At 43.8% G+C, this 23,399-nt stretch overlaps 1 protein-coding gene across 2 annotated transcripts in view; it reads left to right on the plus strand.

Moving 5' to 3' along the window:
• Window positions 1-23,399, plus strand: part of LOC124048585 (spermatid perinuclear RNA binding protein) — a 137,899-nt gene that overhangs the window by 56,062 nt on the left and 58,438 nt on the right. For both annotated transcript variants that reach the window (XM_046369523.1, XM_046369522.1), the window contains one exon: window positions 18,034-18,213. In XM_046369523.1, the coding sequence (XP_046225479.1) occupies window positions 18,211-18,213 (3 nt within the window). In that variant the 5' untranslated portion in view covers window positions 18,034-18,210. The remainder of the gene's footprint in view (window positions 1-18,033; window positions 18,214-23,399) is intronic.

Raw genomic sequence — 23,399 nt, forward strand, 5'->3', positions numbered from 1 at the left:
GGGGTGCAAAGAAAATGTTGAAGTTTTAAAGCTAATTTTCTTGCAATTCTATAAAAAAGGGTCAAGTCAACAAAATGCAGTCCACTCTGTTTGTTTATTACAGATTCTAGTTTTGTTTACTTACTTATTGTTCACCTAATACCTTTTGCACTATTGGTTAGAGCCTGTAAGTAAGCATTTCACCTGTTGTATTCGGCGCACGTGACAAATAAACTTTGATTTGAAACAGAAAACGGTATGGAGATCAAATGTTTCATCAATGGGAAAATTTGCGGAATGTTGGCCAAAATCTATTTCGCTCTATCTTTTTTGTCCACTGGGCTTCCTCTCATCACCATATTTGGTAGCGAGTGGAAACGCCAACCAGGTGCTTCACGTTTATACATCTGGTGAAATATCTGTCTCATTGTTCTATCTGTAACTGTACTGTCCTGTCCAAACAGACATCCATGATTGGTTCAGATTTGGACTGACCGGGCTCATGTAGGCGTCAGTATGAGCCGGGAGAGGTGACATTAACTGGAGAGAGATAGAAGAGCGGCAGAGAGGGAGGGAAAGAGGTGGAGTTGTTCAGACCATTTTTGCACTCTTGCTCTGACCACCATGTGACAGAAACAGAAAGAGAAAGAAAACAGTTATGAGCTGAACATAACATTATGCAAGTAGAAGGGAGGACAGTAACAGGTGTTTTAACCTCTCTAGGGTATGTGGGACGCTAGCGTCCCTTCTGGCCAACATCCAGTGAGGTTGCAGAGCGCTAAATTCAATTACAGAAATGCTCATTATAAAAATTCAGAAAACAAAACATATTTTACATAGGTTTAAAGATGAACTTCTTGTTAAACCAACCACAGTGTCATATTTATAAAATGATTTTTGGCGAAAGCATACCTAGCCCAGAACATAGCCCAATTGACAAATTATTACAAACAGTAACCAGCCAAGCAGAAGCGTTACAAAACTCAGAAATAGAGATAAAAAAATGAATCCCTTACCTTCGATGATCTTTATATGGTGGCACTCAGAAGACATTCATTTACTCAATAAATGTTCCTTTTGTTTGATGAAGTCTCTTTATATCCAGAAACCTCAGTTTTGTTAGCACGTTTTCTTCAGTAATCCACAGGCTCAAACTCAGTCAAAACAATCAGACAAAAAAATCCAAATTGTTTCCGTAAAGTTCATAGAAACATGTCAAACGATGTTTATATTCAATTCTCAGGTTGTTTTTTAGCATAAATGATCTATAATATTTCAACCGGACAATAACGTAGTCAATATAAAAGGTAAACAAGAAATGCACATGCGCCTGAAAAAACTCTGCGTCACGTTAGGGTCCACTCGTTCAGACTGGTCTTAGTCCCTCATTTATAAGAATACAAGCCTGAAAATAATTCTAAAGACTGTTGACATCTAGTGGAAGGCATAGGAACTGCAAATGGAGTCCTAAGTCAATGGGATACTGTAATGGCATTGAATAGAAAACTACAAAAACAAAAACTACTTCCTGACTGGATTTTTATCAGGTTTTCGCCTGCTAAATCAGTTCTGTTATACTCACAGACACTATTTTAACAGTTTTGGAAACTTTAGAGTGTTTTCTATCCAAATCTACCATCTATATGCATATCATATATTCTGGGCCCGAGTAGCAGGCCGTTAAATTTGGGCATGCTTTTCATCCAAAATTCAGAATGCTGCCCCCTACCCTAGAGTGGTTAATCACTTAATAAACCATAAACCAAATAGTTATCAGTAAAAACAGCATAACTCATTTGTAGGTCTACCTTTACGTTACTTCTGAATCGTTCCTTATCCTGCCTCCTCATGAGGGTGAGATTGGAAAATATCTCCAAGATACAGTATGAAGGTTTTTGGTAACAGAATTACAAAACACTAACTAATATTTGTTAAACTTACAGAAGGAAAATCATTTCTGCAAAACTAAATATAAATGTTTATTAGTTGGCAGGGGTCTTTACTTCAACATTATTGTGTAAAATAATTTTTTTAAGATGTTTTCTAAGACCCCTTTTCCACCTGTTTGGCCATAAATCAAAGCTTTTGTAGTTACTGTACATATCGGGATTTCATTTTTGACGATATATTGTATGGTTTTGACATGAAAGATATATTGTTTTTTGAGCTAGTTTGCTGTACCTGCACCAGAAACACCAGTATTTTTCCTTCATAGCTTGTTCTCCGTCGTGCTTTTAAATAGGGAGCCAATTCGTTTTCAGCACTTTTATTTCCATGACTGATCAGAACTCAGTTTCTCATGACTTGTCCCTCTGCGGCAGGAAATATGGTGAACAATATATTTGGAACATTGAATTGCAATACAATCACAGTATTGAATCTCAATACATATATCAAATCAAAACAAATGAGTTACATGTGTATTAGTCACAACAGGTGTAGTAGAACTTACAGTGAAATGCTTACTTACGAGCCCCTAACCAACAATGCAGTAAATTAAATAAATACAGATAAGAATCAGAAATAAAAGTAACAAGTAATTAAAGAGTAGCAGTAAAATAATAACAATATAGAATCGCGGGAATCGTATTGGCACCTAAGTATCGTATTATGAAGTCCCTGGCAATTCCCAGCCCTTTTGTGGACTCGTCAGACTAATCACATTCTTTCTGTGTTGTTGCTTCCTGTCTCTCTCTCGGCCTGTGTGTGGGAGCGCTTGTGTGTTTCCTGTCTGAAATGTCCTTGTGGAGCAAGAAGGCACAAATAACACTGCAGCCATTACTGCAGTCGTGTGTTTAATTAGGTTTGTGTTGCACCATCTTCTCTCTTCCTCTCCCTCGCTCTCCTTCTTCATCTCTCTCTCTCTCCCTCCCTCACACTCTCTCTCCCTCTTCATCGCCCTCTCTCTCTCCCTCTTCATCTCCCTCCCTCTCTCTCCCTCGTCCTCTCTCTCCCTCCCTCACACTCTCTCTCCCTCATCATCACCCTCTCTCTCTCTCTCCCTCGCCCTCTCTCTCTCTCCCTCCCTCCCTTTTCATCACCCTCTCTCTCTCTCTCCCTCGTCCTCTCTCTCCCTCCCTCACACTCTCTCTCCCTCTTCATCGCCCTCTCTCTCTCTCCCTCCCTCACACTCTCTCTCCCTCGTCCTCTCTCCTTCACACTCTCTCTCCCTCTTCATCGCCCTCTCTCTCTCCCTCGTCCTCTCTCTCCCTCACACTCTCTCTCCCTCGCACTCTCTCTCTCTCTCTCTCTCTCCCTCTTCATCACCCTCTCTCTCTCTCTCCCTCGTCCTCTCCCTCCCTCACACTCTCTCTCCCTCTTCATCGCCCTCTCTCTCTCTCTCCCTCGTCCTCTCTCTCCCTCGTCCTCCCCCACACTCTCTCTCCCTCTTCATCACCCTCTCTCTCCCTCTTCATCACCCTCTCTCTCCCTCGTCCTCTCCCTCCCTCACACTCTCTCTCCCTCTTCATCACCCTCTCTCTCTCTCTCCTTCTTCATCTCTCTCTCCCTCACACTCTCTCTTTTCCTCTTCATCGCCCTCTCTCTCTCTCTCCCTCGTCCTCTCTCTCCCTCACCCTCTCTCTCCCTCTTATTAAGCTCTTAGAGGTCCTGAATGGAGTCTGGAGCACAGAGCCAACCACTGCCCTTTGTCTGGATCTGTTAATATTGTGTGTGTGTAGGTCACTCAGTGTTGTGAATTAGACACTTGGTCAAAATCTCACTCACTCAATCACTCAATCACGCAGCTAAAGTGATTCTGTTTCATTAGGCTCTGAGAGGCTCTGTCTGCTATATATATATACACACACACACACACACACACACACACACACACACACACACACACACACACACACACACACACACACACACACACACACACACACACACACACACACACACACACACACACACACATTCTTGTTATCCAGTGACCGCCACACTCGTCCTCCAGGACTTGACCTGCAGTCAACAGGAATGACCCTCCTCTCCTTCCACCTCCTCCTCCTTCTCTCCTTCATCTTGGTTATTGGCAATAGTGTTATGCTCTCATCGACGTTAGGCCTTTCCCTGGCCTCCAAAGGCAACATCAGCACTTTCTACACACTGCCAAATCGTTAATACTGTCTACCTGACCTGTGTGTGTATCATAAAATTGCTTTCTGGCTTTTGCTTTATCAAGAAGGGGGAGTGGTGGTGGGAGCAATGTCAATGGATGCAACGTCCATGTCAGAAACTAAAGGGCAATTCCATGGCAACAGAAGTTGTGACTTTAAAATGTGTCAAGCAAAAAACAATGATTGCAAAGTGACACAAACCATACAGCTCAAATTCTTGGTAATGCAGAGTGGTATAAAACAGAGGAGAGTAGGAGGCACAGAGAGGTCAGGCTGATTTCCATACAAACCCACTGTAGTGTATGGCGGCTCAGTGGGACTGGCTGGCTGATGGCTCTGTTCTACACAGCATCATGATCCTTTCCTACCTGGCGTCCTTCCTGCGTTCTATATAGGACCCACCACTCTTCATCGAGACCGCTACCGTACGGAATCTGTGCAACCGCATTTCTACCACTGCGTTCCGGTACCCACTTGGCTCCCAATGAGCGCATCGGAACATCAATGTTCAAAAAAACCTACAGGTCATGACTTTCAAAACTATTCGCTGGATTTTTGTTTGTTTTGTTTTGCCGTAGAGAAGGCATATTAGCCCGAGCTGTTCTGGTGCATAAGTGTTTTAGGGTCCCACTCTACTTCTTTCCTGCTGATGTAGGAAAAGGAAGAGGATGGAGAGTGCTCTTCCTGTTTCAACTGAAGTCAGCTTGGCCTTGAAGATGTGACAAAAAAAAGGCTGTACTCTGAATGCCTCTGGTCTATAGAAAACTGTTGATGAGAGAAGATGTTTCAGCTGTGCTGTTTGTGGGTGCGTGTGTTGAAGAGAAAGAGAACTTGCTTTAGTTCCTCTTCCTCCAGTGATCAGAAGAGGTCTTGTCATCTCTCTGCACCTACACCAGCATGGTTCAGGAGACTGTTCATGAAACCCACATTTTCTCATGTCCCTAGGCCTATAAAACCCTATATCGCTAAACATTGTCACATGCTAGGCCTATTTCCTTTTAGGTATTGTGAAAGGAACATTTTAAAGTACATGATGGTATTATTTCTGCTATTCTCTTTCAGCTGAAAGGCCTAAAACGGGCTGCTGGTTTTTAACAATAAAGAAATGTATTATTATTATTATTTTTACAAGCTTCCTTTTGTCTTCCAAGAAGAGGGGCTGGAAAGAATAGCTTGCATGTCTCTCTTTCTCTCCGTCCGTCATGGACGTCCTGGGTCCCTGCAGAGAGAGAAGCAGAAACACAGACGGGGCAGCAGTAGAATCAACTCGTGGATGTTTACATAGAGAATGCATCTCCTGACTTCAAGAGCACGGCAGTATATGGAGAGAATTTAAACAGGGTTACACGCACGCACGCACGCACACACACACACACAGGAAAATATTTGGGCAATTCTCAGATAGAAACTTATTTGGGAGGAAGAATGTTTGGAGTTCTTTTAAACATCTGAATCACAAACCATTTTTTGGAAAATCATGATGAAAGTGCCCGATTTTAGGCCCTTTTTAGACCTATACATGCCTCCTGTAAGACTTAATGATCCGTGAACCGTACATGATACAGACAACACCTCGGTGTCATTGTCCTCCTGATAGTGTGTTTTAAAATATGGCGTATATCTTGATTCCATATGTATTGTTAAACATCCTTCCTCCCAATGAAGTTCATATGTGAGAATTAGGGGGGTGAACATTTAAACGTTAAAAGTGGAAACGAAACTGGGATCCTGAACGTTAATGGCCTGTAACGCCTACCAGAGGGTATTGGGCAGAAGGAGGCAATTGGCTGGATGAGAGTGGTCGTTGATGATTTCTTCCCCAGTATGTTGAAGTACAGAGAGCTCTACAACACTAACTTTGCGAGGTGGTATTGAGGCACAGTGGTAGCATACGGTACAGTATGTGCAATGCTTGACCAGCTGAAAGGGACCCAAACCATTGCTGGCAGCAGTGCGAATTCACAATTTTGTGCATTTTTCTTATCGTTTTAATAGAAAAACTTTAAAAAAACATTTTTGTTTTTTAAAGTACAATTTAAACGCAAAGATTTTTTCCCCTATTTGTCACATCCCTAGTGAGAATAGCCAGCGCAATCTGCGACACCATGAATATTTTCCGCTCCCGCTGGCGTGGAATCGCCTGTCTTGTTTGGATCTCTTGTTCTGTTGGAACTACAAGACCTCCTGGAGAGTGTCTCCGAGTATCATTAGTTGTCTCTCTCTCCCTCTGTGTGTGTGTGTGTGGGTGCCGAGTTTGTGTGTGTGTTACGTAGCAACAGCATCTGTTTTGACAGATGGTGAGGCCTAGTAGTAAACAAAAGATGCCAGAAATAAAGTATCAATAACATGAATTTATACACAGAGGTTAGTATTGATTTGACCGGCACACGAGCAGACATTCCGGTGAGCTGGTATCTTAGCAGCATTTGACTAAATGAACAAGTAAACACTATGGTCAGAAATAGCGTTGAAATACACTATATATACAAAAGTATGTGGACACCCCTTCAAATTAGTGAATTTGGCTATTTCAGCCATACCCATTGCTGACAGGTGCATAAAATCGAGCACACAGCCATGTAATCTCCATAGACAAACATTGGCAGTAGAATGGCCTTACTGAAGAGCTCGGTAACTTTCAGCATGGCAACGTCATAGGATGCCACCTTTCCAATAAGTCTGTTCGTCAAATTTCTGCCCTGCTGGAGCTGTCACGGTGCTTTTATTGTGAAGTGGAAATGTCTAGGAGCAACAACGGCTCAACCGCGAAGTGGTAGGCCACGCAATGGGACCTCAGAGTGCTGAAGCGCATAGAGCATTAATATTGTCTGTCCTCGGTTGCAACACTCACTACCGAGTTCCAAATTGCTTCTGGAAGCCATGTCAGCACAAGAACTGCTAGTCGGGAGCTTCATGAAATGGGTTTCCGTGGTCGAGCAGCCGCACACAAGCCTAAGATCACCATGCGCAATGCCAAGCGTCGGCTGGAGTGGTGTAAAGCTCGTCGCCATTGGACTGTGGAGCAGTGAACACACCCAGACCATTATTCTTTCTCCACCAAACTTTACAGTTGCCATTATGCATTGGGGCAGGTAGCTCCTGGCATCCGTCAAACCCAGATTTGTCTGTCGAATGCCAGATGGTGTGTGATTCATCACTCCAGAGAACGCGTTTCCACTGCTCCTTGACATTTCCACCTCACAATAACAGCACTTTTTTATTTAACTTAATTTTACTATGACGGCCTACTGGAGAACAGTAGGTTAACTGCATTGTTCAGGGGCAGAACAACAGAGTTGACCTTGTCAGCTCAGGGATTCAATTCAGCAACCTTTTGATTACTGGCCCAACGCTCTAACCACTAGGCTACCTGCCGCTCCCACTTACAGTTGACCGGGACAGCTCTAGGAGGGCTGTAATATTATGAACAGAACTGTTGGAAAGGTGGCATCCTATGACGTGTTGCCACGTTGAAAGTCACTGAGCTCTTTCGGTAAGGCCATTCTACTGCTAATGTTTGTCTACGGAGATTGCACGGCTGTGTGCTCAATTTTATACACCTGTCAGCAATGAGTGTGACTTAAATAGCCGAATTCACTCATTTGAAGGGGTGTCCACATACTTTTGTATAGTGTATCATGCACGTTGGTACCTTCCTAGCAAACGTCCTCGCCAACTGATATTTTTATAGTATCAGCAGACGGTTATCTAAAGAGGACTAATCAGTAGCAAAACATGCTCAAGATAAATGCCCAACAAGATATTGTAACCTATAGCTTTCGTGACTCCAAGGCTTGCGTAATTGCGCACAGCCACATCTGGAAAAGAGAGATTATATATATAGCGGAAGAAGCTCATTCGTATTAACCCATCATTCGTGGTCTAAATATTAGGCCTAATACTGCGTTAAATATATCATCACCAGCCAATGGGATCAGAGCATCGCACGCTTTCTCCCCTTTCAAACTCCCCACCATTTGCTTTGGCTAAAGAAAGAATAGTAGTTTAAGTAAAGAAACGATTGCATATGATTAACACGTCGTTTATTAGCTAAATATAAGAGCCGTTAAATATTTAGCCTACTTGTCAAAGTCGAGAATAAAAGATTAAATGACATGCGTTCCCCCCAGGCCAAATGAACAATAGGCAAGAACAGCTGAAGGACAGAACTACGTACATTTACATTCTGAGAATAAATGCATTAAAAGCATTTCTGTGAAGCTTTGTGATTGACAGGGACAAGTTTGATGTTGGACAATAGAGCATTCATGATTTAAAAGCCGGTAAGATAAAAGGCAACGTTTCATACTGAGGCTTTGGCGGGACTTAAACATAATACCGCAATCATGAATACCTCGCTTGGCAGAAATAAAAGTGTCGGCTTTGATACTGTCAGTACCTTTCAGATATAAAGAAAAAGCGGGCTACAAATTTGTCGGCATGGTAAATGGAGGGTTCTAGTCTTGGTTTGAATGGAATATTAGTGTGCGGAGTGCATACCTGGTGTGGTTCTGCACTGTTTCAGTGTGATTTCTGGCTGCGGTGAGCTGGGCTGTCGGGCTGTGGTCTCGCAAGATGAGCTGACATATGATGGTGAATCGTTAATGTTATGGGGATATTTTGCTTCCACTGGTCCTGGGGGCCTTGTTAAAGTTAACGGCAACATGAACTATACCAAGTACCAGGACATTTTAGTCAAAAACCTGGTTGCCTCTGCCTGGCCGCAAGTGGATCAATCCAGCAAGACAACAACCCCAATCTTATCAAACGTTTTAGAAAAAGGCTCAGTGTCGTTATCCTCGGAAGGGGAGGGTGCTGGAGTATTGAAAACAGGGGTGCCAATAATTCTGACCCCTATCTTTAAAAAAACGTTTTTTATTACTTGATAAACAAAATCTCTTTCTCTGAGCAATTCTATTGGTTTGCCATAATAGATTTTCTCCCTGGAAATTAGCATACAGTAGTATAGCCCAGTCTTTTTTGCTCAAGGGGTGCCAACAATTATGGACCAGACCGTATGACTAACACTGTAATGCTAGATTACAGACATTCTAATACTAATACTAGATAAGTTATTTTGTATGACTAATCCTTCCTTACTACATTACATGCTAATTCTATCAGTAAAAGTGGATCACTCATTTCTCAACCTTTGTTTCCAGTCAAATAAAAAATGTACAGTGAGTCCTTGCTTTTGTTTGTAATTAAACTATACTTTAGAGTGACAAAATAATGAGCAGCAATGGTAGTTAGGCCTAACTGCTATTCCATTCTGACTCCTTAGTTTTCTGTTGCGGTGTTAAGAGGAAAGGGTTTATGTCTGTGTGTGTGCGCGTGTGTGTGTGTGTTTACGTTCTAAGTGGCAGTACCCTGTTAGAGAGTGCTTATCCCCCTCCAGCTGGGTGGGAGATTGGCTTCCATGTTCCTCTCAGTCGCAGGTGAGCCTGTAATTGTTTGCAGCGGTAGGATTGCAGCCCGAGGCGCTGTGTACAGAGCCAGCTTCTCATTGACTGACAGATCCCCCCCCCCCCCTCTCTCTCTCTCTCTCTCTCTCGCTCCTTCTCTCTCTCCTATCTCTCTCTCTCACTTTCTGTCTGTGGCTCCTTCTCTATCCTCTCTCTCTCAGTTCCTTTCTCTGTCTCTCTTTTTAATATTTCAGTCATTAATCAGAGGAGTGCTGCTTGGGAGCCTCACAGCCACCACCTCTTCATTCTTCTGTAATGATGGGATCCTCTCTTGGAGTAGTCTCGAAAAAGCCGACCCTATTCAACAGTGACCAGGGTCTGGTTTCAGTGATGGACCTCTTTTGGCAACTTCGATATTGGAAAATAAATTGTTCCCGGGGGTAGGTCCGCTTCAGACAGACAACTCTCCCAACAAATCATGAGGCAGACATGCCAGGACGTTGCGATTCAAAACCAATGTTTGCAGGCAAAAAAAAACTTTGCACTGGTAGTTGTTGCAAACTAGCCACTTGCCAAATGATCTCGTTAAAAATAACCTCCACGATCCACATCTCAATAGCTCATTTTTCTTCGTATTTTATTTCGGTTAAAGTAATGATGTAGGCAGTGATGTAGTTTGTCTATGCCAGAAAAAGTCCATCCTTGAACCTGACTCGAGTCAGAGAAAGAAGTAAAGGAGAGTGGGAGATGGAGGAAAGGAGGTGTTGTTGGCACCAGCACATCTCTGCTCTGAGGGGGGGGCAGAGAGTTTTTTTGTTTTCGGGGAAGGCAAGCCAGTCGGTCACAGCAGCAAGGAGAGGAGAAGAAGAAAAGATGGGGGGGGGGGGGGCAGAGAGTTTTTTTGTTTTCGGGGAAGGCAAGCCAGTCGGTCACAGCAGGCGTCTGTCTTTTTAAACCATCTCCTCTACCCAACAAGGCTTTTACTGTGTCAGTGCTCTCATCCAGAAACACTTAGGTTAAATACAGCCTCGCACATCTGTTCCCATGTTAATGTCTCCTCTCTGCTCTGCTCCGCTCCGCTCCTTTCTGAACAAATCAAAGCCCTTCTAGGGGTCCTACACTATTCTGTCTGTACGCTGCTCGGCCTTGTGAGATGTTGACTGGGGAGTGAGGCCTACACAACCAAATCAGTCTCGTCTCATTGGCTCCATTGGCTTGCTGTTGATGTGATGACGTAGAACCGAACCACGCTGTCTGTCTGCAGTCCCACTCCATTATCCTCTGCAGAGGGAGCCCACTTGTTCTATGTGTGTGTGTGTGTGTGTGTGTTCTGTTCTGAGGGGCTGCGTTAACTATCATCTCTGGTGTGTGATTAATGGGGTTAATTGAGTTGGTTTAGATCACTGGGTGACTAACTGGCCTGCTAGTCTAGGCTTATCAGTAAAAACTTGTGCTATACAGTCTTGGCCAAAACTTTTGAGAATGACACAAATATTAATTTTCACAAAGTCTGCTGCCTCAGTTTGTATGATGGAAACTTGCATATACTCCAGAATGGTATGTAGAGTGATCAGATGAATTGCAATTAATTGCAAAGTCCCTCTTTGCCATGCAAATGAACTGAATCCACAAAAAAAACATTTCCACTGCATATCAGGCATGCCACAAAAGGACCGGCTGACATCATGTCAGTGATTCTCTCATGAACACAGGTGCGAGTGTTGACAAGGACAAGGCTGGATATCACTCTGACATGCTGATTGAGTTCGAATAACAGACTGGAAGCTTCAAAAGGAGGGTGGTGCTTGGAATCATTGTTATTCCTCTGCCAACCATGGTTACCTGCAAGGAAACACATGCCGTCATCATTGCTTTGTACAAAAAGGGCTTCACAGGCAAGGATATTGCTGCCAGTAAGATTGCACCGAAATCAACCATTTATCCGATCATCAATAACTTCAAAGAGAGTGGTTCAATTGTTGTGAGGAAGGCTTCAGGGCGCCCAAGAAAGTCCAGCAAGTGCCAGAACCGTCTCCTAAAGTTGATTCAGCTGTGGGATCGGGGCACCACCAATACAGAGCTTGCTCAGGAATGGCAGCAGGCAGGTGTGAGTGCATCTGCACGCACAGTGAGGCGAAGACTTTTGGAGGATGGCCTGGTGTGAAGAAGGGCAGCAAAGAAGCCACTTCTCTCCAGGAAAAACATCAGGGACAGACTGATATTCTGCAAAAGGTACAGGGATTGGACTGCTGAGAACTGGGGTAAAGTCATTTTCTCTGATGAATCCCCTTTCCGATTGTTTGGGACATCCGGAAAAAAAGCTTGTCTGGAGAAGACAAGGTGAGCGCTACCATCAGTCCTGTGTCATGCCATCAGTAAAGCATCCTGAGACCATTCATGTGTGGGGTTGCTTCTCAGACAAGAGAGTGGGCTCACTCACAATTTTGCCTAAGAACACAGCCTTGAATAAAGAATGGTACCAACACATCCTCCGAGAGCAACTTCTCCCAACCATCCAGGAACAGTTTGGTGACGAACAATGCCTTTTCCAGCATGATGGAGCACCTTGCCATAAGGCAAAAGTGATAACTAAGTGGCTCAGGGAACAAAACATGGATATTTTGGGTCCATGGCCAGGAAACTCCCCAGAATTTAATCCCATTGAGAACTTGCGGTCAATCCTCAAGAGTCGGGTGCACAAACATATTCTGACAAACTCCAAGCATTGATTATGCAAGAATGAGCTGCCATCAGACAGGATATGGCCCAGAAGTTAATTGACAGCATGCCAGGTCAGATTGCAGAGGTCTTGAAAAAGAAGGGTCAACACTGTAAATATTGACTCTTTACATTAACCTGTTGTGACGAGCAATCCCGTATCCGAGGATCCTATTTATAGCCTCAAGCTCATTACCATAACGCAACGTTAACTATTCATGAAAATCGCAAATGAAATGAAATAAATATATTTGCTCTCAAGCTTAGCCTTTTGTTAACAACACTGTCATCTCAGATTTTCAAAATATGCTTTTGAACCATAGCTAAATAAGCATTTGTGTAAGAGTATTGATAGCCTAGCATAGCATTAAGCCTGGCATTCAGCATGCAACATTTTCACAAAAACAAGAAAAGCATTCAAATAAAATAATTTACCTTTGAAGACCTTCAGATGTTTTCAATGAGGAGACTCAGTTAGATAGCAAATGTTCAGTTTTTACAAAAAGATTATTTGTGTAGACAAATCGCTCCGTTTTGTTCATCACGTTTGGGTAAGAAAAAACCCGAAAATTAAGTCATTACAACACTAACTTTTTCCCAAATTAACTCCATAATATCGACAGAAACATGGCAACCATTGTTTAGAATCAATCCTCAAGGTGTTTTTCACATATCTATCGATGATAAATCATTCGTGGCAGTTTGGTTTCTCCTCTGAAGAAATGGAGCGCGCATGGACCTGGAGATTACGCAATCATTTCGACGCAGGACACCGGGCGGACACCTGGTAAATGTAGTCTCTTATGGTCAATCTTCCAATGATATGCCTACACATACGTCACAATGCTGCAGACACCTTGGGGAAACGACGGAAAGTGCAGGCTCATTCCTGGCACATTCACAGCCATATAAGGAGACATTGGAACACAAGCGCCTTCAGAATCTGGGGCATTTCCTGTATGAAATTTCATCTTGGTTTCGCCTGTAGCATTAGTTCTGGGGCACTCACAGATAATATCTTTGCAGATTTGGAAACGTCAGAGTTTTTTCTTTCCAAAGCTGTCAATTACATGCATAGTCGAGCATCTTTTCGTGACAAAATATCTTGTTTAAAACAGGAACATTTTAAATCCAAAAATTAAAAGAGCGCCCCCTATCTCGAAGAAGTTAACTTCATGTAATTGTCAATAAAAGCCTTTGACACCTATGAAATGCTTGTAATTATACTTCAGTATTCCATAGTAACATCTGATAGAAATATCTAAAGACACTGAAGCAGCAAACTTCGTGGAAATGAATATTTGTGTCATTCTGAAAACTTTTGGCCACGACTGTACAACCAGCTGAACATTTAACGGGATTCAATGGGCTCTGAACGTATAGAACGCGCACCGTGAGCGATTAGTACTAGGTCCGTGTCTGGTGTATTCTGCGACGGCTGTTGAGAGAAGTCAAGTGTGTGTGTGTGTGCGTGTGTTGTGGAGCACCGTGCTCTAAGATGATTAGCCTATAGCGGAGCAGCACAGATAGAGACCCTTCTTCCAGGGGACCCAACTGCCGCTGCTGTGTCACACGCTCAGCCACAGGCTCACAGGGCAGAGCAAGGGAAGGGCCTAAATGAACTTTATCTTATCAGCTAGTGCCAGTCAACTTATACTGACACACTCAACTGTTGTCCCTGGCTAGTCGTTTGCTAGATCGTATCTGGCCTATGTCATGTCGGCAAAACACCCAGGGTGTAACCCAGGCCAACAAGATCTGTGCGCACGTGTGTTGCCCTTTTTTTGTGTGTGGCTGAAAGAAGAAAAACAAGCGAAAGACAAAGGGAGAGAGGGCATTGTCAATACGACAATATTACATGTTCTCTTGTCTGGCGGTCTCCCGCATACGGACAGACGGACGGCCGGACAGAGAAAGGCTGGGCGATATGTTCTGAAAATCATATCTCGATTTTCTCCAAATAATGGGCCGATTTGCGATATATATCTCCATTTTGTAAAATGTTTTCTCTAAATACACTTCGTTGCACAATTTCAAACAGTCAGGAGTAATCTAATGAATTCAGGGTTTGTACATTTATACCTAGGTGAAATATAAGCCTTCCGCAACAAGTAATTTAGTTTAAATAATGTCATTATTTGATCAAAATGGTTTAACCTGTGTTTTGCAACAATCACTGATCTGGCTTTCAACTCTGTCGATGCCCTTTTTTGTTACAAATGGAACCAGAACCATGCAGGGTGCAGGTCGCAGCGCAGGTCTAGTCAACTTGGATCTATTTGCTTGTTAACAAGGTAGAACAGTTGAGCTGTTATCAAATCAAATCAATTTGATTTGATACCAGCTCAACTGTTCTACCTCGTTGACAAGCAAATAGATCCAAGTTAGAACAAGGTAGAACAGTTGAGCTGTTATGAATACACCCTCCTGTCCGTCTCCACCTGTTTGAACAACACGGCCTGTTCATTTTGTTTAGATGTTGAAATCAAGTGGCCTACCCGGGTAAGAAGATGCTTATTTCTCCAAATGAGAACGATTTGTCAATTCCTTATGTAAATCCGTCTTTTTTTATGCTCATTGCACATTTATAAATCACAGACTAGACAGCTAGCATAAATTTTCCACAATAATGTTCATTGATACTCCCGTTGTAGTGGAGTTTGCTCTGTTCTCAATTTTGTCAGTTGAGACGTAAAAAGGGTATTGTTAGAAGGGGGAATCGACCGATTCTGTTGGACCAAACCTCAAACGCAAATACCAAGTTGAAACCACTTGTTGTCAGGGAGGAAGATGTGATCTTTCATCTTTGTTGTTGTGAGTGGCAGGGGGATGGGCTTGGTGTCTGTGTGCGAGTGGGAAGGTGGAACAAGTGCACACAGCACAGAAGGAGTGACAGAGACTTCATTTTGAATTCATCAAATGAATTCAATATATCGCCCAGCCCTAGGCTGGCTGCTGGCTCTTTGATAGCTGTGTGGTTTCCGTCTCGGTGGAGTCATCCCCATGGTTAAGTGGCTGTCACCCAGTTAATTTTCCTCAAGTCTGTAGGGCTAATGAGTTCACTACGGGCAGCAGAGGACAGGACAGGCTGCACGGGGCCGACTGCTGAAGAGCCATTTGTATTACACTCACAGGCGGGCAAGAAGGCACATGCACGTGCACGAACGCACGCATGCTTGCACATGCTAGCGCGCACATAATCTCACACACACACACACACACACACACACACACACACACACACACACACACACACACACACACACACACACACACACACACACACACACACACACACACACACACACACACACACACACACACACACACACACACACACACACACACTGCTGCGAACAGGTTAGGTGACACTGGATCTCTCTGTTCTCAACTGAAAGTTGTTGCCGTGACCCGCCCACATCTCCCATCCCCCATTGTTGTTATATTATGACTATTATCTACTTCCTGGTGAAGTTTCGCATAATGGTTCTTGAGTGGGTGAGGTCACTTCCTGTTATGAGACTGTGACATGCGACCAGGCCATATCTGGATAGTATCACTGTGAGTTTAAATGTAAACACAAAGTGAGCTTTTTCATAAAGTGGAGCCATTATAGCCTGGACCCAGATCTGTTTGTAAATAACCAAATGTATTTATATAGCCCTTTTCTCAAAAGCAGTTGTCACAAATTGCTTATAAAAAAACCGAGCCTAAAACCCCAGAGAGCAAGCAATGCAGATATAGAGGCATGGTGGCTAGAAAAAACTCAGGAACCAGGCTCTGAGGGGTGCCCAGTCCTCTTCTGGCTGTGCCGGGTGGAGATGATTAAAGTACATGGCCATTAAGGCCAGATCGTTCTTCAAAATGCTCAAACGTTCATAGAAGACCACCTGTCTTGTGCTGTCTTGCCAACTCATATAGTCACAATGACTGGTCGCAATGATCTGGAACTAGGCTAGAGCCATGACAGTTGATGGAAAACTGCACTTATGGGAACCACCATGTGTGACTAAACCAAGGGTGTTTAGTGTTTACAACAATCCTTAACGACAGCCTTGAACCTATACATCTCCTCCATACAGCTCCTCCATACAGCTCCTCCATACAGCTCCTCCATACAGCTCCTTCATACAGCTCCTCCATACAGTTCCTCCATACATCTCCTCCATACAGTTCCTCCATACAGCTCCTCCATACAGCTCCTCCATACAGCTCCTCCATACATCTCCTCCATACAGCTCCTCCATACAGCTCCTCCATACAGCTCCTCCATACAGCTCCTTCATACAGCTCCTCCATACAGCTCCTTCATATAGCTCCTCCACACAGTTCCCGTGGTGTGGTGTTGCTTTAGTGGTGTTGTGTGTGGTTGGTGGATGGTTGGTTGGTTGCGTTGCATGTGGCTAGTTAAACCCATAAAGTGTCCCTGTGGCCTAGTTGTGGTATGTAAAGGTTTTATCTATAGCACAGCAGCACCCAGTCAAAAACACTGCAGTGCAGAGCAGCTAGAGAGACTGCTGGAGAGTGTTTCAGGAGTCAAGAGTGTCCTGGTTGATGGGTATTGATGATGGGTATTGACACACGGGGGACCCTAACGGCATTCCATACAGGACAGAGCGGGAGGATTGGGTAGGGTTTCACCTCTGCTATACGGCTGTTGTTTACGACAAGAGGTTAAATCCCCAATGTATCTGCCCTCTTGACGCATGGAGCTGGAGGGCGTGTGACCTGTGTATGTGTCCTATCCTCCTGGGCGTCTCTCCCTGGGCCTCCAGCCCTCCCCTTGCCCGCGTGCCACGTGGCACAGCCTGGCGTAGCTGCCTAGTTGACCTAATCCATGGGAATGGAGATTGTTTTCCAGGGAAACCACATTAGGAACATGGCTGGATTAATGCAGATGACCAGTGGGATTAACAGGTCAAACTTTACCCTGACTGACTCCCCTGGTTAATCTGTGATACATAGACGATAGTTGATGATTATGATGAATAGGAGTTAAATCTGCTCGGCCGAATGGTTCCAATAAAAGGAGCAGACGAGGCCAGAGAAAGGAGAGGATGGGGAAGAGCTGACAGACAGATAGGACAGGCTTGAGTGGGCAGTGGAATAATTTAGGCTAGATAAATCACCCAAACTGGAGCGGAGCGTTTTTTTGAATATGTGTGTGTAGTGCGTTGGCGTATCTGTCTGTCATTGTGTGTTTATGTATGTATCTGTCAGTGTGTGTGTGTGTATGTATGTATCTGTCAGTGTGTGTGTGTATGTATGTATGTGTCAGTGTGTGTGTATGTATGTGTGCGTATCAGCCTATAAAAACAAGCGTAGCATCATGAAATATGAATAAGACCCGACCGTCTCGTCTTTAGTTTAGCCGTGCTCTCTCATCTCCTCTTACTCCACCAGCAGACAAAGACTAGGCCCTAACCCCTGCTGAGAAGTGTGTGTGTGTGTGCGGGCGTGTTATGAATGAAACAGGAAGGGAGTGTGTGTACAGTATCAGCTGAGTGCAGATGGGGAGGTGTAGATGAGACACGGGGTTTGAAGCTTTAACAAAAAGAGGAAGGGGGCAAAGAGGGAGTATGTATTACTGCAGCTGCAATGTTTTTTTATGCATTAAAAAATGGGCTTAGGTGGGTGGTGTGTGTGTGTGTGGGGGGGGGGTTGCGGCAATGGCCGCGAATCGTGAATCTCAATGATCAGTCTTTCCCTTTGTCTCTCTCGTTTCTCCCTCATCCCTCTCTCTCTCTCTCTCTCTCTCTCTCACTCCCCCCCACCCTCCCTCTCGCTCAATCCCTCCCTCCCTCCATCTCCAGGTGAGACAGAGGGAAGCAGGTCAGGTCTGTAGGCAGGGGGCTCTGAGGGGAGCGTATGAGGAGGAGTCAGAGAGCAGAGGAGACCCCCTGACCTGTCCTGACAACACAGAGCTGCCCCGGCAACACACCCGGGCCACACAAGGAGACGGACAAGGAGCACCCACTCCTTTCGCAGGCATGGTAAGTAGTGTGTGTGTGTGTTTTTGCTTGTGCAAGAGCTTCCTGTCAGAATGTTTAGGATGAGTGCGTAGTGTCAATATCAAGAGTTTAAGAGTTCCAAAATGCCATATATGGATTTTTCCATTTTTTTTTTTTTTTTTTTTTTGAATGAATTAAGAACACATTTTGTGAAAGAGAGAGCTTTTATTTTTTCTTCTTAAGGGCTTGTGAAAAGACAGTACCAGTCAAACTTTGGACACTCCTACTCATTCCAATTATTTTACATATATATTTACTATTTTCTACATTGTATAATAATAGTGAAGACATCAAAATGATGAAATAACAAATATTTCATATTCTTCAAAGTAGCCGTCCGCTTTGCCTTGATGACAGCTTTGCACATTCTCTCAACCAGCTTCATGAAGTAGTCACCTGGAATTTATTTCAATTAACATTAGCCTTGTTAAAAGTTAATTTGTTGAATTTCTTTCCTTCTTTAATGCGTTTGAGCCAATCAGTTGTGTTGTGACATGGTAGGGGTGGTATACAGAAGATAGCCCTATTTTGTAAAAGACCAAGCCCATATAATGGCAAGAACAGCTCATATAAGCAAAGAGAAACAACAGTCCATCATTACATTAAGACATGAAGGTCAGTCAATCTGGAAAATTTCAAGAACTTTGAAAGTTTCTTCAAGTGCAGTCGCAAAAACCATCAAGCGCTATGATGAAACTGTCTCTCATGAGGACCGCCGCAGGAAAGGAAGACCCAGAGTTACCTCTGCTGCAGAGGATAAGTTCATTAAAGTTATCAGCCCCAGTTATCAGCCCCAGTAACAAACACATCTCAACATCAACAGTTCAGAGAAGACTGCGTGAATCAGGCCTTCATGTTCAAATTGCTGCAAAGAAACCACTACTAAAGGACACCAATAATAAGAAGAGACTTGCTTGGGCCAAGAAACACGAGCAATGGACATAAGACCGGTGAAATCGGTCCTTTGGTCTAATGAGTCCAAATTTGAGATTTTGGATTCCAACTGCCATGTCTTTGTGAGACACAGAGTAGGTGAACAGATGATCTCTGCATGTGTGGTTTTTTATTAAAAAAAAAAAAATTATTTCACCTTTATTTAACCAGGTAGGCTAGTTGAGAACAAGTTCTCATTTGCAACTGCGACCTGGCCAAGATAAAGCATAACAGACAACACAGAGTTACACATGGAATAAACAATTAACAAGTCAATAACACAGTAGAAAAAAATGGGCAGTCTATATACAATGTGTGCAAAAGGCATGAGGAGGTAGGCGAATAATACAGTTTTGCAGATTAACACTGGAGTGATAAATGATCAGATGGTCATGTACAGGTAGAGATATTGGTGTGCAAAAGAGCAGAAAAAGAAATAAATAAAAACAGTATAAAAAAACAGTATGGGAATGAGGTAGGTGAAAATGGGTGGGCTATTTTCCTATAGACTATGTACAGCTGCAGCGATCGGTTAGCTGCTCGGATAGCTGATGTTTGAAGTTGGTGAGGGAGATAAAAGTCTCCAACTTCAGCGATTTTTGCAATTCGTTCCAGTCACAGGCAGCAGAGTACTGGAACGAAAGGCGGCCAAATGATGTGTTGGCTTTAGGGATGATCAGTGAGATACACCTGCTGGAGCGCGTGCTATGGATGGGTGTTGCCATCGTGACCAGTGAACTGAGATAAGGCTGAGCTTTACCTAGCATGGACTTGTAGATGACCTGGAGCCAGTGGATCTGGCGACGAATATGTAGTGAGGGCCAGCCGACTAGAGCATACAAGTCGCAGTGGTGGGTGGTATAAGGTGCTTTAGTGACAAAACGGATGGCACTGTGATAGACTGCATCCAGTTTGCTGAGTAGAGTGTTGGAAGCCATTTTGTAGATGACATCGCCGAAGTCGAGGATCGGTAGGATAGTCAGTTTTACTAGGGTAAGCTTGGCAGCGTGAGTGAAGGAGGCTTTGTTGCGGAATAGAAAGCCGACTCTTGATTTGATTTTCGATTGGAGATGTTTGATGTGGGTCTGGAAGGAGAGTTTGCAGTCTAGCCAGACACCTAGGTACTTATAGATGTCCACATATTCAAGGTCGGAACCATCCAGGGTGGTGATGCTAGTCGGGCATGCGGGTGCAGGCAGCGATCGGTTGAAAAGCATGCATTTGGTTTTACTCGCGTTTAAGAGCAGTTGGAGGCCACGGAAGGAGTGCTGTATGGCATTGAAGCTCGTTTGGAGGTTAGATAGCACAGTGTCCAATGACGGGCCGAAAGTATATAGAATGGTGTCGTCTGCATAGAGGTGGATCAGGGAATCGCCCGCAGCAAGAGCAACATCATTGATATACACAGAGAAAAGAGTCGGCCCGAGAATTGAACCCTGTGGCACCCCCATAGAGACTGCCAGAGGACCGGACAGCATGCCCTCCGATTTGACACACTGAACTCTGTCTGCAAAGTAATTAGTGAACCAGGCAAGGCAGTCATCCGAAAAACCGAGGCTGTTGAGTCTGCCGATAAGAATATGGTGATTGACAGAGTCGAAAGCCTTGGCGAGGTCGATGAAGACGGCTGCACAGTACTGTCTTTTATCGATGGCGGTTATGATATCGTTTAGTACCTTGAGTGTGGCTGAGGTGCACCCGTGACCGGCTCGGAAACCAGATTGCACAGCGGAGAAGGTACGGTGGGATTCGAGATGGTCAGTGACCTGTTTGTTGACTTGGCTTTCAAGACCTTAGATAGGCAGGGCAGGATGGATATAGGTCTGTAACAGTTTGGGTCCAGGGTGTCTCCCCCTTTGAAGAGGGGGATGACTGCGGCAGCTTTCCAATCCTTGGGGATCTCAGACGATATGAAAGAGAGGTTGAACAGGCTGGTAATAGGGGTTGCGACAATGGCGGCAGATAGTTTCAGAAATAGCGGGTCCAGATTGTCAAGCCCAGCTGATTTGTACGGGTCCAGGTTTTGCAGCTCTTTCAGAACATCTGCTATCTGGATTTGGAGGAGAAGGTGTGAGGGTGATTTGCTGGTAACACTGTCAGTGATTTATTTAGAATTCAAGACACACTTACCCAGTATGGCTACCGCAGCGACACGCCATCCCATCTGGTTTGCGCTTAGTGGGACTATCATTTGTATTTCAAAAGGACAATGACCCAACACACCTCCAGGCTGTGTAAGGGCTATTTGACCAAGAAGGAGAGTGATGGACTGCTGCATCAGATGACTTGGCCTCCACAATCACCCGACCTTAACCCAATTGAGATAGTTTGGGATGAGTTGGACCGCAGAGCGAAGGAAAAGCAGCCAACAAGTGCTCACCATATGTGGGAACTCCTTCAAGACTGTTGGAAAAGCATTCCAGGTGAAGCTGGTTGAGAGAATGCTGTCATCAAGGCAAAGAGAGGCTACTTTGAAGAATTTTGATTTGTTTAACCTCTCTAGGGTATGTGGGATGCTAAAGCGTCCCACCTGGCCAACATCCAGTGAGATTGCAGAGCGCCAAATTCAAATACAGAAATACTCATTATAAAAATTCAGAAAATATACAACTATTTTACATAGGTTTAAAGTTGAACTTCTTGTGAATCCAACCACGGTGTCAGATTTTTAAAATGCTTTACGGCGAAAGCATACCTTACAATTATTTGAGAACATAGCCCAGCAGACAAATCATTACAAACAGTAACCAGCCAAGTAGAAGAGTTACACAAGTCAGAAATAGAGATCAAATTAATCACTTACCTTTGATGACCTTCATATGTTTGCACTCTGAAGACATTCATTTATTCAATAAATGTTCCTTTTGTTCGATAAATTCTCCCTTTATATCCGAAAACCATTTTGTTTGCGTATTTTCTTCAGTAATCCACAGGCTCAAACGTAGTCACAACAGGCAGACAAAAAAATCCAAATTGTATCCATAAAGTTCATAGAAATATGTCAAACGATGTTTACATTCAAGCCTCGGGTTGTTTGTAGCCTAAATAATCTATAATATTTCAACCGGACAATAACGTAGTCAATATAAAAGGTAAACAAGAAAGGCACTCTCTCGGTCGCGAGCATGAAAAAGCTCTGTGACACGGCAGGGTCCACTCATTCAGACTGCTCTTACTCCCTCATTTTTCAGAATACAAGCCTGAAACAATTTCGAAACACTGTTGACATCTAGTGGAAGGCATTGCAATTTGAGTCCTAAGTCAATGGATACTGTAATGGCATTGAATAGAAAACTACAACAACAAAAAAATCTTACTTCCTGAATGGATTTTTCTCAGGGTTTCACCTGCCAAATCAGTTCTGTTATACTCACAGACATTATTTTGACAGTTTTGGAAAGTTTAGAGTGTCTTCTATCAAGATCTACTAATGATATGCATATCCTTCTGGGCCTGAGTAGAAGGCAGTTTAATTTGGCCATGCTTTTCATCCAAAATTCCAAATGCTGCCCCCTACCCTTGAGAAGTTAAGACTTTTTGGGTTACTATATCAATCAAATATATTTATAAAGCCCTTCTTACATCAGCTGATGTCACAAAGTGCAGTACAGAAACCCAGCCTAAAACCCCAACAGCAAACAATGTAGGTGTAGAAGCACGGTGGCTTGGAAAAACTCCCTAGAAAGGCCGGAACCTAGGAAATAACCTAGAGAGTAATGAGGGGTGGCCAGTCCTCTTCTGGCTGTGCCGGTTGGAGATTATAACAGAACATGGCCAAGATGTTCAAGCGTTCATAGATGACCAGCAGGATCAAATAATAATAATCACAGTGGTTGTAGAGGGTGCAACAGGTCAGCACCTCAGGAGTTAATGTCAGTTAACTTTTCATAGCCGATCATTCAGAGTATCTCTACCGCTCCTGCTGTCTCTAAAGAATTGAAAACAGCAGGTCAGGGACAGGTAGCACGTCCGGTGAACAGGTCAGGGTTCCATAGCCGCAGGCAGAACAGTTGAAACTGGAGCTGCAGCAATACCAGGTGGACTGGGGACAGCAAGGAGTCATCAGACCAGGTAGTCCTGAAGCATGGTCCTCAGAGAGAGAGGGAGAAAGAAAGAAAGAATGAAAGAAAGAAAGAAAAATAGAGAGAGAATTAGAGAGAGCGCATACTTAAATTCCCACAGGACACTGGATAAGACAGGAGAAATACTCCAGATTTAACAGACTGACCCTAGCC

This window comes from Oncorhynchus gorbuscha, linkage group LG11, assembly GCF_021184085.1.
Source record: "Oncorhynchus gorbuscha isolate QuinsamMale2020 ecotype Even-year linkage group LG11, OgorEven_v1.0, whole genome shotgun sequence".
Classification (NCBI taxonomy): domain Eukaryota; kingdom Metazoa; phylum Chordata; class Actinopteri; order Salmoniformes; family Salmonidae; genus Oncorhynchus; species Oncorhynchus gorbuscha.